Below are 15,168 nucleotides of genomic sequence, written 5' to 3'. Positions count from 1 at the left end.
CTCTCAAAGTTTTTTCCTCCCTCTCGTCTCTTCTCGATCTTTATTTCAGTCCCTCACAGGCTTGACCACATAATGACAGACCTGCTGCGTATTGAAGAACCCTGCCCATGCGTCCTCTGCCCGTCACCTCCCTCAGTTCGGGCCTTTATAATTCTCTCCCAGTTGGGGGGACATTACACTAGCATCAAGAAGGCCAACTGCTTAACGAAACCTCCCGTCTGTCCAAAGACCAGGAATCTCCTCAGCGGCCATGGACAACCATTCATACAACTTCCCGTCCGACTGCACCCCTCTCACCAACTGCAAGTCGGCCCGCAAGCCGGCGGGATCCACCGTGGTGAACATGGGCGGCAGCGGCAAGAGTCCTCCTCGGGACTATCTGATCTGGTCTCTGTGCAACACCTTGTACGTCAACTTCTGCTGCCTGGGCTTCATGGCGCTCATCTACTCCATCAAGGTGAGCCCAGATATATGATCTTATCTTTGTTGAGACATTTCAATTTGGCCCATTTTATGAAGTGTCTATGATTCGAGAGGTAAACTCTGAAGTATAAGGTCAACGTGAGACACCATTTATTGTTAAATGACTTGTAAAATAGTTTTGTTTGTTTCCCATTGTTGTTGATGTACCACCAATATCCCAATCTGTTGTGTTAATTCTTTTCATGGAAACTTGGAAATGGATGGGCCCATTTTTGTTTTTTTAAATACAACAAACAGAAAGAAAGAAAAAAAATGAATGTAACTTTAGATTTGAATCTCTAATCTGTAATCATCAATAATTGACAAAAGATGGGCCAAGTTGGCTAGGGGTTGGTATTAAGCAATTGGCACAATGTAGCAGTGTGCAGTAAAGCACACATTGAAAGCAGAGCTACAATATAATTTGAAAGCACCATACTTTGTATTTAGATTACTGTTCTACAATACTGCTTTAGCAAAGAGCCTTAATTTCTTTATTTTTGAGTAAATGGGCTCTTGGAAACATATTTGATTCTAAAATGCATGTCAAATAGAAAAAAAACAAACTTATTTTAAGCACATTGGCTTGGTATTTCCCTGGTCACATGGCAGAAACAGTAGAAAGTTGGTATTTTCACCGCAGGAATGGCCTGTTCAGAAATAAAGAGCGTGAACCAAAACACGAGTTTTTCCCTTTAAAATCTGTCTGAGAATGCAATGGCATGCATACAGCAAGATCTGAGACACTACAGCTACCTGAATAAAAAGGTTTCAGGAAGAAGAAAAAAATCACCATAAAAGGGCGTGTGGGTGCTCTTTATTTAGGTTTTTTTTTTCTCCCTTCAAAATCACAGGCCCACCGCTGACTCTGCACTCAAATTAAAGACAGTGACTGGCTGCTTGTCTCTGGAGTTAAAAATGGTGTAATTGGCATCTTCCTAATGGGCAAGTACTTATGGGAAATTAGAGAGTGCCTTATAGAGCCTCGGCCTGCTCCTTTCGAAAAATCCACACGTCCTCACAGCAGCTCGCGGATTCGGATCGCTCTGGTTCAACTGCTCTGATACACTCTTCACCTCTGCTGTGGAGAAAACTGTAACCACTCTGAACCGTCCTCAGGCCAGGGACCAGAAGACCCAGGGAAACCTGCAGCTGGCCCAGGAGTGCTCCGACAAGGCCAAGTGGTACAACATCCTGGCGGCCGGCTGGAACCTGCTCATCCCGCTCCTGGCCGTCGTCCTGCTCGTCCTGCTGCTCGTCCACCTGGGCTCGTCTCAGGGCTCGTTCGACTTCTTCGGGGAGGACGGTTTCCAAAACTTTATGAAGCTGTTCAGCTGGTAGACGACCGGCAGAAGGGAACCGAAGAGCAGAGCAGAGCAGATCTCATATTCACACCGTTTGTATTGATGTAGAAAAGAGGGCAATGAAAAGGATCGATGGGATGAAAGCTGACAGGAGTTCTAACATCAACACCAAATTAAAATGCTCCTTTTCAGCCAAGAGATGACTCCTGGGAAGCTCTGATCAGTACTAACATAACTGGTGTAACTAATGAGAAGTAACACAATTTATTAGGATGCAAAATCAAATGTTAAAACAAAGAATGAAGAAAAAAAAAAACAATATTAAGTATATCTTGAAAGTGACTCATTAAAGAGAGAAATTAAATAGCATTTAAGACCTGGAATTAGAACATTTAAACAGTATTTGTACTGTTGCAAATGTAATGTCAGCAATAGTCTGAAGCGCTCAGCTGAGATGTGACGTTGTCCATGGAATGGATACGCTTCAAAAAAACCAGAGTTTGAATAAAAGGGGTTGAATCCAGATTGTGAGACTGAACGAGCAGACAGCCTGCATCCCTGTTGCTGTTATTTATTGTATTTATGTTGAGTGAATATGTGTGAGGGCTGGAAGGATCTTTTGTCAGGGCAGGAAGAGCAGAGGACGATGGACTCAGGAGAAGCCGTTTTACAAAGAGCGATCAACGTTGACCTCCAGTTTTACTTTTAAGCAGTTTCTAAATCGTATGTCGGTTTTCTGATTCTTGTATTTTTTTATTACTTTATTAATGTCTGAAATACTTTCAGGTAAAAGAACCAGATACTTGTAACTCAGCATTGAAAAACATTTGAGCCTACATGTACTCCTTCATTAAATGTTTTCATTTACTTTGACAAAATCCTGGCAGCTCGGATCTGTTTCAGCTCTCTGAGAGGCGGCCATTAAGACGTTTTGGTGGTTTTGCTGCTGCACCTACACCCGGCTGCTGAGAGATGATTTTGGGCTTCAGAGGTTTGGTTCCCGGCTGTTTCCATCCCAGCTGTGAGCTGCCCACTGCTCCACTGCTCCGCCTGCTATATATACACAGAGTGTGACATTTAAAGAACATGTTTGAATGTGCTCTCCAGCTGTAAGGCAGGGCCGAGCAGACAGAAAACAACAGGCGAGGCCCGCGAACAAACATCATGTCCAGTCTGTTACAAGACAGTTAACGCCACACACTGCTGAAGATTTTAGGAAAGTGTCAGACTTGTCTCAGTCATTTGTGTGTTGGTCAGAGCCCTGAAAGAGTTGATGTCTGGAACTGATTTTGAGCCACAACAATGTGTATTATTTCTATCCATTATCCAGCAATTTATTTGAGTACAATATATTATGTCATGTTAATATCCAGGGTATGTATAAAAACTCGGCAGGTGACAAAGTAACATCCGACGAGCATCAGAAGACTTTTTGTTGCCTATGGATCCCAAATTCTGCCAAACATTGCATTTTATAATGTTGAAAACATTGAAAAATGTGTTGTTACACAAAGTTACTGTGAGTTGTGGGATGTAATGTGGTTTAATCTCATAATCCCACATCTTGAAACTCCTGTTCTTTTCTCCCAGTAGTTTAAATACAAGGATTTAAGTGTTTCATTTATCTATGGCATGAGTCTAATGTCTATTAACGACATGTATGATTTGTTTAAACTAATGTTCCTGTCACAGCCTTGTGTAATAAGATTTTTTTAGACTAACAAATGCAGTCGGAAGAATCAAGCTCGTACTTGTACCAGTGAACAAAACCCACTGCTCACGAGCTTTGGTTCAGATCCAGACGCTAGTCCCTCGTAAAATCCCTGACAGACTCCACTTTTCTTTTCCTCGCGTCTCGTCTTCGATGACTTGGGTGTCCCGCTCCTGCCGGCCTCCCACCCTTTGTACTCCCGTCATACTCGCATCCTCTACTTCACTCACAACTTTATTTATACATTCCCAAATCACAGCCTACAGCTTCCAGCGCTCTATTTTTCTCTTGTGGTCTGGGTGAAATGCTTACAGATGTCGGAACCATGGAATTACAGGAAAGAAGTCGCCACAGCAGAAAGGAAGGGCGCTTTGCTTCTTCTTTGCTCTTTCAGGGATCTGCAGCAGAACCTCACAGGGAGGACTCATTTTGTGTGAGTCAAGGTCACAGACATTTCTCACTTTCTAACCCCAGCGTTAAAAGACATGCCTTACATTTGCTCTGATCTGAACTTGAAGAAGAGCTTAAAGTTTCTGGATTTTTTTTTTATCTAAAAATTAGAAATAACTCAATAAACAAACCAACAGACATTAATTCACCTCTGTGTTGTCGATAGGAGAACAGCAAAGAGAAATGAGACTGAAGCTTGTGGTAATTATTACTCACTAAAATGCAAATTGCACAAACATCAGGTAGGAATTCAAGAGAGCAAGACTGAGGAAAACTGAGCCCTGCTGTTACTCACTGCTGCCACCTAGAGCACAATCAATAAAAATATGCTATCACATATCTAGTTGATGCAGTGTACTTGTACTTCTAGCTTGCTGTTCTAGCTCTGTCTGCTGCAGCTAAAACAAATTAACAACCAGGAACCAGAAGGCTCAGTGTGTCAGTGAACCGAATGTTGTGTCTAAAACAGGTAGTCATTATATTTGGAACGATGTGTGTGTAACAGAAATGTTTAGGAGTGACATTTTAATTTCAATTTGGCATTGTGTCAGGTGAAAACTCATTTGGTTTCAAATTTAGGTGGAGATCTTATAAGTCAACAAACCAGGGACACAAAGCTTGTTCTTGCAGACAAGAGTTCCATGTTGATACATATGTTTGCTGGTACACTAAAAACTAAAAAAAAAAAAAAAAACTTATGTAAAAAAACAACCTCAAGATAACCGTGGTGGGAGTAGATCGGCTAAACCTCTTCCAGTTAAGCTTGTTACCACACCTTTTGTCCCTGTAGCAATTTTAAAGACAAGTTAAGACTAATTTTTAATAAGTCTACATCTTAAAAGCCAATCTGAAAACGCAAGACGCTCTACAGCAGCAGAACAACTTTGATTCTTTCATTCCAGTTTTGTTAAAGAGTTTTGCTTCTTTGGTGAAACCAGGTCAAAAGACGTTGTTCCACACTGGATGCAACTTTACTGAAAACACGGCCAAGTAAAATGCTATTAAAAGCCTCCCCTTTGCCTTATAAATTCCAGAAATACAAAAACACACATTAAGTCAGTTCATCTACGTCGTAATTACAGGATCATTGTACCAAATGTGAATTAGTATAAGACCTGAGAGTAAATCCTTATAGAGGTTGAACAGTCTAGACAATAAACATGAGCACGTCTGTTTAGACTGCATAGTCTGAAATATACGGTTAGTCTGCATGAGAGAATGATCCTTTGTGACCAACTGAACTCCAGATCCAAAGAAAAACTCTGTGCAAGGATGGTTCTTGACTTAATTATAACTCTTTGTTAAAGGAAAAAAACAGAGCAGCATTATTTTTTCATGCACACAGATCCTGACGGAGGTCCACCTTATCTACAGAAAGGAAGAATCGAAAACATCATCAGAAATTAATGGTTTAACAATGCAAATATTCCAGAACTTTTGAATTGAGTTGCACTGAAATGTCACAATTGGTGCACACCATGACCTCCTCACCGTACAGGCTCTCATTTGTGCACACTGGGGTCATTTCATGCAACTTTACTAGAATCATTTCGGGGAATTGCATTTCCTCTGTATATATTGACACTTATTAAATTTGTTTGTGTTGTTTGCACAGACAAAGAAGTGGGCACAGGCAGTGCTCGTACTGTGAAGCTGCATAATGTGAAACACTGCATTCAAAGACTGTGACAAACAGCCTGCAGCTGATTAAATGAGGTTACTGTAAGTACTAGGTGAGAACTCAACATGTCCTGACACAGAGAGCAATTATCTTTTATTAGAAGATACTGCGTCAACAAATGTGTTTGGTTGATGGTTCCCATTTGTTAGGACCATGCATCGCCATGTGGGAAGAACAGCAACGCTGAACATTAAGTTTCCCCCAATAAAAAAACATTCCAAATCTTGGACATCAGTTTGGACACCAGAGTCCTGATTTGTGAGAAATGTGTGCAGTCAGTTGGTGGCTGTGTGCAGTGAAGGGAATTTAATGTGTTATCAATTGAGGAAAAACTGTAATCCAGACTTGTTTCTCACACACTGATTAGTTTGTATCCTTGTTTGACTTCTCATGACACTGCCCTAGCCCACAACTTTGGATTTTCCTATTTTCAGTTCCTATTTTCATCAACAGCTGGGATCCAGACACTGACACGGTAAACTCCTACCAGCTTCAGATGAGTAAGGCTGGACATACCAACACTTCTACTGTGTTTTGCTGTACCTGGTCCTGTTCGGTTACTTCTTGATGTGTTCACTGAGGTTTTGTCGTTGATTATTAAACTGGAGAACGTGTTAATCCTCTGGGACTTTAATCTCCACACTGAGGACCCATCTTGTCCCATGGTGGCTGATCTGATAACGCTCATGGTCTCCTTTGATTTTATTCGGCACATTTCTAGCCTGACTCATGCTAAAGGCCACACTCTAGACTTAATCCTCTTCCATGGTCTAAATACTGATTATGTAAATGTGAAAGGCCTTCTAATAAGTGATTACTGTTGTATTTTATTTAACTTGTCTCTCATGTTGGAACCCTCAACTCACTGTGTAGAAATGTAGATACATACTGTAAATGATTCAACAGTGTCTTTTCCACTTAATTGACCCCGCTGCGTTTGAAAACTGTGATGTTGAATTGTTCATGACGAGTTTCAATAGCCATTGCTCGACTGTTTCGAACACTGTGGCACCTACTCAAAAACTTTAGGGACACACAAAAATCCTTGTCCATGGATAAATGATGCCATCTGTAGCTTTAGGAGACGCTGCAGGAAAATTGAACGTCTGTGGAAAACCACTAAATTAGAGGCGCACAGATTCCAGTTTAAAGCAAAGATCATGGAGTTGAATGAAATGATAAAGCAGGCCCAGGCATTTTATTCTGCAAATGTTTCTTGCAATAAGAAAAAAACTCCAAAGTGCTGTTGAACATCATTAAGAATCTTGCATCACCTTCAGCTCCTCATGTGCCTGTGTACACACAGGGGTGCAATACCTTCCTAAACTTCTTTGTGAACACAGTGCAAAAAATCAGGACTAATATAAACTTCCTGCTTACTTCCTGCACCGTCTCCTTCCACTCCTGGTTATGAAGGCTTTAACCTGCAGGATGAAACCCTCATCAAGCCCTGCTGACACTGTCTCTACTCCACTTTTCCTAAATGCTTTTGACACTTTTACTCCTTGGACTGTGAAACTGATAAGTCTTCCACTGAAATCTGACTCGGTCTCTATCTACTTTAAACATGATGCGGTGAACCCGATTCTTAAAAAGACCACCTCTGATCCTGAACAGCCTAAAAACTACAGGCTCATTTCAAAACTCCCCTTTTATGTCAAAAATCCAGGAAAAAGTGGCTAACCAGTTCACTTCATTTTTTTAGCAGAAACTCTGAAAGCCATCCTTGAGCAAGACCCCTGATTCTGAATTTGCTCCTAATGGACGGATTGGTCAGCTACCACTGTGTGTGAGAAAGACAATATAAAGCTCTATGTTGGCTACTAAAACAGTGGAAAAATGTTATTTAAGTGAAATTCATTAGATGGAGCAGAATGCTTTCAGGAAAAGCTTTCCAGCAGGAAGTTGTGACAGAGTTCTTCTGCTTGTGTGTGAGCTTCAGGCTCCCTGCGGCCTCCGTTGTGCAATGAAGGGCTGAGCCTCTGAGCGGACCGAAGCCTCTCCTCTCCTCCTCCTACTCCTCCAACACGCCCCACCCCACAGATGCAGACAGGCAAAATACCTGACGGATATGACAACACCTCTAAAAGAAAATTTGTCAAGCCTGAAGAACAAGTTGGTAGATCATCAGCAGATCCCTGGAAACACCGAACACACAGAGGCTGACACACCGGCGGTGAAGGTGCAGAGCAAGAGCGTCAACATGACCAGGTAGGATGTCTGGATCAGAACTTATGATTAGGCTGCAGGAGTCCAAGTTTAATTTTAAGTTTAATGCTTGATAGAGTTTTTATACCAAGTGTTGTTTCATAGAAATGCTTTAGCCCTGTTATACATTATGTTGGAAGATAAACTTCAAACGTAAAATCCTTTGGAGACCAAAATATTAATGAAACAGCAATTATCTGGTAAATGGGCTGCACTTACATAGCGCTTTTTACGCTGTTTGAACAAAGCCCAAAACGCTTTACACTGTCGTACACATTCACCCATTCACACTCCAGTGGAGGTGTTTGCCATGCAAGGTGCTCAGTCCATCCACTGGGAGCAGTTTGGAGGTTCAGTGTATTGCCCGAGGACACATGTGGAGCTGGGAACTGAACAACGCCCTCTAATGAAACTTCTGAAGTATTATCTTCATACTTTGTTTTGATTCTGCCTGACTCAGACTGACTAGTTCATCCATCTACTTTAACTTTGTTTTCCCACTTAAACTTACTTTCAATGTTTCTTTATTTCAAATGCAATACAAATAATTCAGTGAGGGTTTTGTTCCAAAAATATCTGCATTAGCACTCGTCTTCTCTCTTCTTGGGTCTGTTGTATCACTCCTGATAGCAACTTCTGTCCTTTAATTTCCATGCTTTAAGGCGTACAGAACACACTGGCAACTAAATATTCTTAACACACAGAGTCACCCAGTCAATGAAAAACCCAAAGTTCATCCTATTTTATTTAATTTCAGCTAAATTCACACTCAGATGGAGTTACTCATGACACAGCATGACACATGATGAAAGAAGACAGTCACTGAAGCGCCATTTCAGTTGAAGCCTGGGGACTTGTTTCAGTGTACAGTCGCCACCTGACAAGTCAGCACACAGATACTCCTCCTTCTGCTGTCATTCGGTCTTCAAAGTCAACTCCTGCTTGAAGAAAAAAAAAATATTTGCGATGTAATTTTTCCTGCTGTACAAGAAGCCAAGAAGCCTGATTTGACAGAGCGGGTTTGTGTTTGACTTCAGCTCTGAACTTTAACTTGGACATTGTGAAATCCTTCAGATGGACTTCTCCAGTTCACAGATGAATGAATACTTGCGCAAGTTTTGGCATGCACACTTACACAATTTGATTCCGAAATTAAGAGGTTTACAATGGGTCTTAAAGCTGCTGACAGATGGATTTTGGTGTGCTTTGTGTCGTGACGCTTTACTCGCCAAACTGGCTGTCAATGGTGCAGAGTTTGTTTTTTTTTTCTTTCTAACACTTTGGGGGATAAATAAATGAAACCATTCTCTAGTTTGGGGATTTTAGAAAGCATGATTAAGAGTTCAAACTTGGCTAATTCTGCCCACTCTGCATTCCTGCTGACTGTATATTAAAATGATTAAAAATTTGTACTGTCCTCCAGCTTTAACACAAGTTCATCTGCCTAAGTGCTTATTCAGTTAAAAACAGGGATGTGACTTTGTGAAGTTTGCACGTTTGAGGGTTTACTCAGACCACACCAGACCGTCAGCGTGAAGCTGATATCTGGACGCAATTACGCACATACCGAAAATTTACAAGTTGTTTTCCTTTACTTAACAATCAATTAGCACAGAGTACATTGCAGGCGTGAAAGCAAATAAAGTGTGAGCAAAACAAAAACAGTGAGCCTTCACCTGAGCTGAACTGTAGGTGAATACAGGGTGCACACTCGACAGGCACCAGTCCATGGCAGTGAAAAGAACAGAGACGGACGACGAATATGTTCATATTTCTGGGTTATTTAGAGCCACCGGTGTTCAATATTTTCCTGTTTTTAATAATATATATGATAATAATAATTCATATTGTTACTTTAATAGCAATTTATCAGTTGTAATGATTCTCACTTTCCTCAGACTCATAATGGTCCGTCTGTACACTGCAGCTGGTTTTTGTTTGGGAAAACTCAAATTTGAACTTTTGTTCACGTTTTTGCTGCAAAAATCCTAAAATGTTGTGAAATGCTGTTGCTTGACTGCATTGTTCACTTGTGTGTATTTTTTTCATTTTCAGACAAATGTCAGGTTTCTGAAAATACATGGGCAGAAAAAATGAAAACATTATGAAGAGAACTGCTCTGTGCATCTCTGACTGTAGAAGCCACTGCTAAACCCCAATCAGAGTCAAGAAAACAGCAGATATCATTGAAACAAAAACGGAGATAAAGCACGAAGTGAAATTACACACAGGCCTAATCACGAACCCACTGGCTGAGGGTGAAAGCAGGACACAAGTCAGAAAATCACAAACTTATTTGGAATTTAGAGCTCGTCAACCATAAACCCGTGGTTTTGAACAGTGGGAGGAGAACATGCAAATTCCTCACCGAATGGCCGCTAACCGAACAGGGCGATTTCTGACTGTGAGTGCTCACCACTGGGTCACCAATACCCTGAATTTTTCTAAAAGTTGATCTGGAATCTGTCCTTCATGATCCTGAATTGTATATATATATATATGACGACGTGTCTCCTCTCGTCCTGCAGGTGTGTGATTAAAAAAAGTGAGGTGCAGAGCTTCATCGAGAGATGCATGCTGGCAGTGGGCACCCAGGCACATCACGCTCGCAGCCTGGCCGAGGTGCTGGTCGAGGGAGATCACAGGGGCCACGGCAGCCATGGACTCAACAGAATGGGTCAGTAGAGACTTTAAGACTGTAGCATCTGATGCTCCACAAGACTCTGCTCAAACACAGAGTGGCCACCTCCAGTGACTCAGGTCTGTGCCGACAGATATGTATGTGAACGACGTCAAGTCGGGAATTTGTGCGAAGGACGGCGAGCCGGTGGTGGAGAAGCAGACCGCAGCGACGGCGCTGGTGGATGGGAAGAACCTTCTGGGTCCAGTCGTAGGAAATTTCTGCATGCAGCTGGCCATTGAAAAAGCCAAAGAGGTTGGCATCGGCTGGGTGGTGGCACACGGTGAGTCCAGGCTGATGTCAGGGGCTTTTCAGGAACATTCACGGATCTTCCTCTGTTTGCAAAAAACTTAGTGCAGTATCCCAGATGTAGCAGGTCTTATTTGATTTATTTATTTCACTGTATGGAAATAGCGAGGAGACAAGAGTCCGATAAGGTTCATTAGGCCTTTTTTTGTATTCATGGTTTGGATTCATATACACAGGCCAGAGGTTATTTTTCCTACCTTGACATGTTTCGGCTGCCAAGCTGCAGCCTTCCTCAGAAGTGTCCAAAGAGGTGTCTGTACTCTAACGTTCATTTTTTGGGAGATACTGTAAGTTAATTTCTGATCATTCAATTCTTATACATCAATTTTTCAAATGAACTTGCACAGAGCTATGAGAGAACTGAATCCGGCATTCATTAAATGAATACTGGTTGAGGGTTTAACATGTAAGTGAGTCCACTGTAAGTAAATGATCCATTTCTTCAGGTTCCAACCATTATGGTATAGCGGGATATTATGCAATGCAAGCACTGAAGGAAAACATGATTGTGAGTGAAGCACACACACACACACACACACACACCCAAATATCCATTAACCTTCAGTAAATCAGGAACTTTATGCTGTAAATAACAATGTCATACTGAATTGGATTTCCACAGGGTATGTCATTCACCAACACGTCTCCACTGGTGGTCCCCACGCGTGCGAAAGCGGTAAATCCATTTTTTATAAGTTGTCATAACTTGTATTACCTGAAACCTGTGACGATCTAAACTCTGGTCCCGTCGTGTCTGCAGTGCACCATCGGCACAAACCCCATCAGTGTTGCTGCTCCCGGCAACGATGGAGACAGCTTCGTTCTGGACATGGCCACTTCAGCCGTCGCTCTTGGAAAGGTTGGATGTGATCCCATAATGCAGTGCATGAGCGAGTGATTACAGATAAAGTCAGAAGTCTTTATTTGATCTTCCATCACGTGCGTAGGTGGAGCTCCATGCACGACGTGAGGAGTCCATACCCGAAGGCTGGGGCTGTGACTCCAAGGGAAAAATCACAACGGACCCCAAGGAGGTCCTGAATGGAGGGGGGCTGGTGCCCATCGGTGGCTCTGAGGCCACAGGTCAGAAACTCCGTCAACACTCTGATATTAGCTTGATTTGTTTGATATTCAAAGAGACGTACTGTATGTACTTATTTCATATTTATTGTGAATGTCATATTCGTGTTTATCAATCTGTGCTTTTCAATAATGAAAATTCCCATGTCACAATATCAGGAGTGGCAGAAATGAGTCGGTGAGAATACGGTGTCCGGTGATAGCTTGGACTATTGTGATAATATCAAGTCTTCATTTCCTCCCGTGGTTCTGCCTCGGTCGGCGCCTTCAGGAGGCTACAAAGGCTACGGCCTGGGCATGATGGTGGAGATATTCTGTGGGATTCTGGCCGGAGCTCAGTACAGCAAACACATCCGCATGTGGAAAGAGACGGGCCGTGTGGCCAACCTGGTACGTGCTCTACGGATGTTGCAGCTCAGTATCTGGTTTTGTTTTTGGCTTTGACTTGGACCTGTTACCTTATTACATAACACACTGTGTGTTATGTAATAACTGCTTAATGTCAGTGTAACTTTTCCTCCTCTGTCATTTTAGAGGTTCTTGTGGAATCAAAATAATAATAAACCAGTTATCACATTCATTTTGATTATTTTTTGTTCACCCAGTGGTGATGCGGAAACATGCTGCAACTCTTTTCTGGAAAAATTCAGTGAACTGGACTCAGGCAATGTGACATGAAGTGTGTTTTTTGCTGTTGGCCAGCTTACAGTGTCGCCGGCTGTGTTTTCAGGGTCAGTGCTTCGTGGCAATCAACCCAGACAACTTTCATCCTGATTTCAAAGACAGGATGTCTGACCTGATGTCAATCCAGAGAGACCTGGAGCCGGTGAGAAAAGCCACGGCACAACATGCTGATGATTTGGACTGACTGCAAAATCGTTGCATTTGCATGAATTCTTATTGTATACTTTTTGGATTGTTGTGCCATAGTCTGACCAAGGCACTCCTGTTTTGGTTGCTGGAGACCCCGAGAGAGAGAACATGAGGAAGTGCGAGGAGATGGGTGGGATTCCATACCACATCAATGTTGTCAACTTTGTGGTAAGAGCTGGAAACACACACAGCTCCATCACAGGCTGTATTATTATGTTATTTAGGCGGTGAGGAGAAAATAAAGGAGAAAACTTAATATTTCTTTGGATAAACTATCACTTCACTCATACATTTGGCAAATAATGACTCTCAAAATTACTTTCATGTAGATGGGGGGAAATAATATGACTGTCTTTGCTGTGTAAAAACAAAAGATTTTGAACTTAAAACTTAACTGACATTTTGAATTTCATTTCTGCAGAATGAATGCGCAAAGCAAATTGGAGTGAGCAAACTGCTGCCAACCGTGTGACAACCGGTTCTGAATGTAGATATGAAAACATCAGAGAGGCTGTACCTGACAGTGAATATGTAACATCTGCATTCAGAGGTGTTGTTCTGTCTTCTTCTATCTGCTCACCTTGACTGGAGCAGCAGAAAGCTTCCGCCTCTGAGCCTGGCTCTGCAGGCTGAATCCTGCCTTTCTTTCTTCTTGCTCAGGTGGAATAGTTGGGGTTTTTCTGTGGAAAAGTGGGAATAAATGACTGTGCTGTATTTCGTGATAGAGAAACAAAATTAATTTTCAAATGAATTATAAGTTAAATTGATGTTGTTTATAAATTTACTTGAGTTTAAAAACAATGTGATTGAAAGATTAAATAAAGGTATTGCATTGTTTGGTATTTTCTTATGGACACGTTGCAATATTGTAATTTTTAATGCATTAAATCGTTAATATTCTGAAAAAACATCTTTAAATTGAAAATTACTTGATTTATAAATCAAGTCTGAATAAACTTTATTGTGTGATCATGATGACAATATAACTTTTTCCCATCTAAATACATAAAACCTACATAATACTCAACTTATTATCCTCTGTATTGATGCTTATTCAATTTATAATTTGTCTCCATCGATATATGGTGAAATATGGTCATTTTTATTCAGCTCCTCAGGAAATTAACATTTCTTAATGTATGAAATAAATTACTGAACCTGGAGCTGAAGATTATTTCTATTGAAAAGTCACATTTTGGTATTTTAATAGTAAAAACCAAAAATAAAATTCTAAATTTTCTTTTAATTATGCATTATCTTGAAACATTATTCATGTCTCAGGTTAAGTTAACCGTATCCATCTTCTGGCCTCATTGCATATATGGTGAAGATTCTTGAATAGAACAACAATGGATGTGTATGAATCTTTTTCTTTTTTTTTTTTACCACTTTAATGGAGTGACATGTTCTTGATTAAGTGCTTGGGGCAGTTTCGAGAAAACAATGACATGATTGCGCGAAAAACGGATCTCTCCATGTGCGTGCATGACCTTCCCCACTAGATGGAGACAACGTATAAATGAACGGAGGATACAGTCGAGAAGGTGGAAGGAGTAATGAAAATATGTAGCCTGTCCAAGACTGTTAAACCACCCTCACATAGAAGTACTAGTTGCTCTTCTCATTCACCTGCAGGCATTCAGCTTAATTTACCTCCACATAATCTCTGCATTCTTCAAAACAAATTTCAGAAAAACTAAATTACATAAAATTGCTATTCTTGGGATTTTGCTTTTGTGAAAAATTGTTGATATAAAACTTATGTGGTACAAAAATGCAAGAGAGTCTGAAAATGAATTTAAATGATGGCTGTTCAGTCTGATTTTCAGAATAGTGAAGCAAATATTGCAAATTATGCTTAAAAAATACAAAACAGTAACTCATTCTTAAAATACTTTTGTGTTTATATTTTGTTAGATGCATATCTGATTAAAGACATATACATCAATCTTATTCAATTAAATTAAACCACAGTTTTATTGTTGAACGGCTTAAAACAACACCGTGATATTTTGGTTATTTTTCAAAAACAAACAAAACTGGTCCATTTAAAAAGAATTACAAAATATGTTGAGATAACTATTTGAAAAATTACTTGAAAAGAAACAGTCATATATTTTACCTCTTGTGTATTTTGTGTGTGTTTAGGCTCATAGGTTTGCATGTAGTATTTTTTTCTTCATCTTGAGACCTCCTCTGTCCAAAGTTCTTCATGCATTAAAATCTGTCAATAAAACTAATTTTACGAGCAAACTGTTTCCAAGCTTCCTGACTGCTCTTTTCTCCTAATGAGTTTCCTCAGTGATTGTATACATTAACGGTTTGAAAAGCTCATTTATTATTAAAATAACTCCAGAAAAGGCCTCCCCCAGAGACACGGGGGAGACGGGGGACTGGACATTGACAGATG

At 40.8% G+C, this 15,168-nt stretch overlaps 2 protein-coding genes across 2 annotated transcripts; both read left to right on the top strand.

Annotated features, from left to right (window-relative positions):
• The first annotated feature begins 192 nt into the window (after positions 1 to 192).
• ifitm5 (interferon induced transmembrane protein 5) lies at positions 193 to 2,559 on the top strand. The gene is made up of 2 exons (XM_030095477.1): positions 193 to 457; positions 1,582 to 2,559. The coding sequence occupies exons 1-2, from the start codon at positions 251 to 253 to the stop codon at positions 1,801 to 1,803; spliced, it is 429 nt and encodes a 142-aa protein (XP_029951337.1). The 5' UTR covers positions 193 to 250; the 3' UTR covers positions 1,804 to 2,559.
• A 5,144-nt stretch (positions 2,560 to 7,703) lies between these two features.
• On the top strand, positions 7,704 to 15,016 carry LOC115391935 (uncharacterized oxidoreductase YjmC-like). Its single transcript, XM_030096366.1, has 11 exons — positions 7,704 to 7,819; positions 10,345 to 10,493; positions 10,591 to 10,779; positions 11,252 to 11,313; positions 11,428 to 11,481; positions 11,566 to 11,664; positions 11,753 to 11,888; positions 12,157 to 12,275; positions 12,616 to 12,711; positions 12,816 to 12,926; positions 13,180 to 15,016. Exons 1-11 carry the CDS (start codon positions 7,812 to 7,814, stop codon positions 13,228 to 13,230), a joined length of 1,074 nt encoding a protein of 357 aa, XP_029952226.1. The 5' UTR covers positions 7,704 to 7,811; the 3' UTR covers positions 13,231 to 15,016.
• The last annotated feature ends 152 nt before the right edge of the window (positions 15,017 to 15,168 follow it).

This window comes from Salarias fasciatus, chromosome 7 (genome assembly GCF_902148845.1).
Source record: "Salarias fasciatus chromosome 7, fSalaFa1.1, whole genome shotgun sequence".
NCBI lineage: Eukaryota > Metazoa > Chordata > Actinopteri > Blenniiformes > Blenniidae > Salarias > Salarias fasciatus.
The sequence above is the reverse complement of the archived record's forward strand: the minus strand, read 5'-3'. Positions and strand labels throughout refer to the sequence as shown.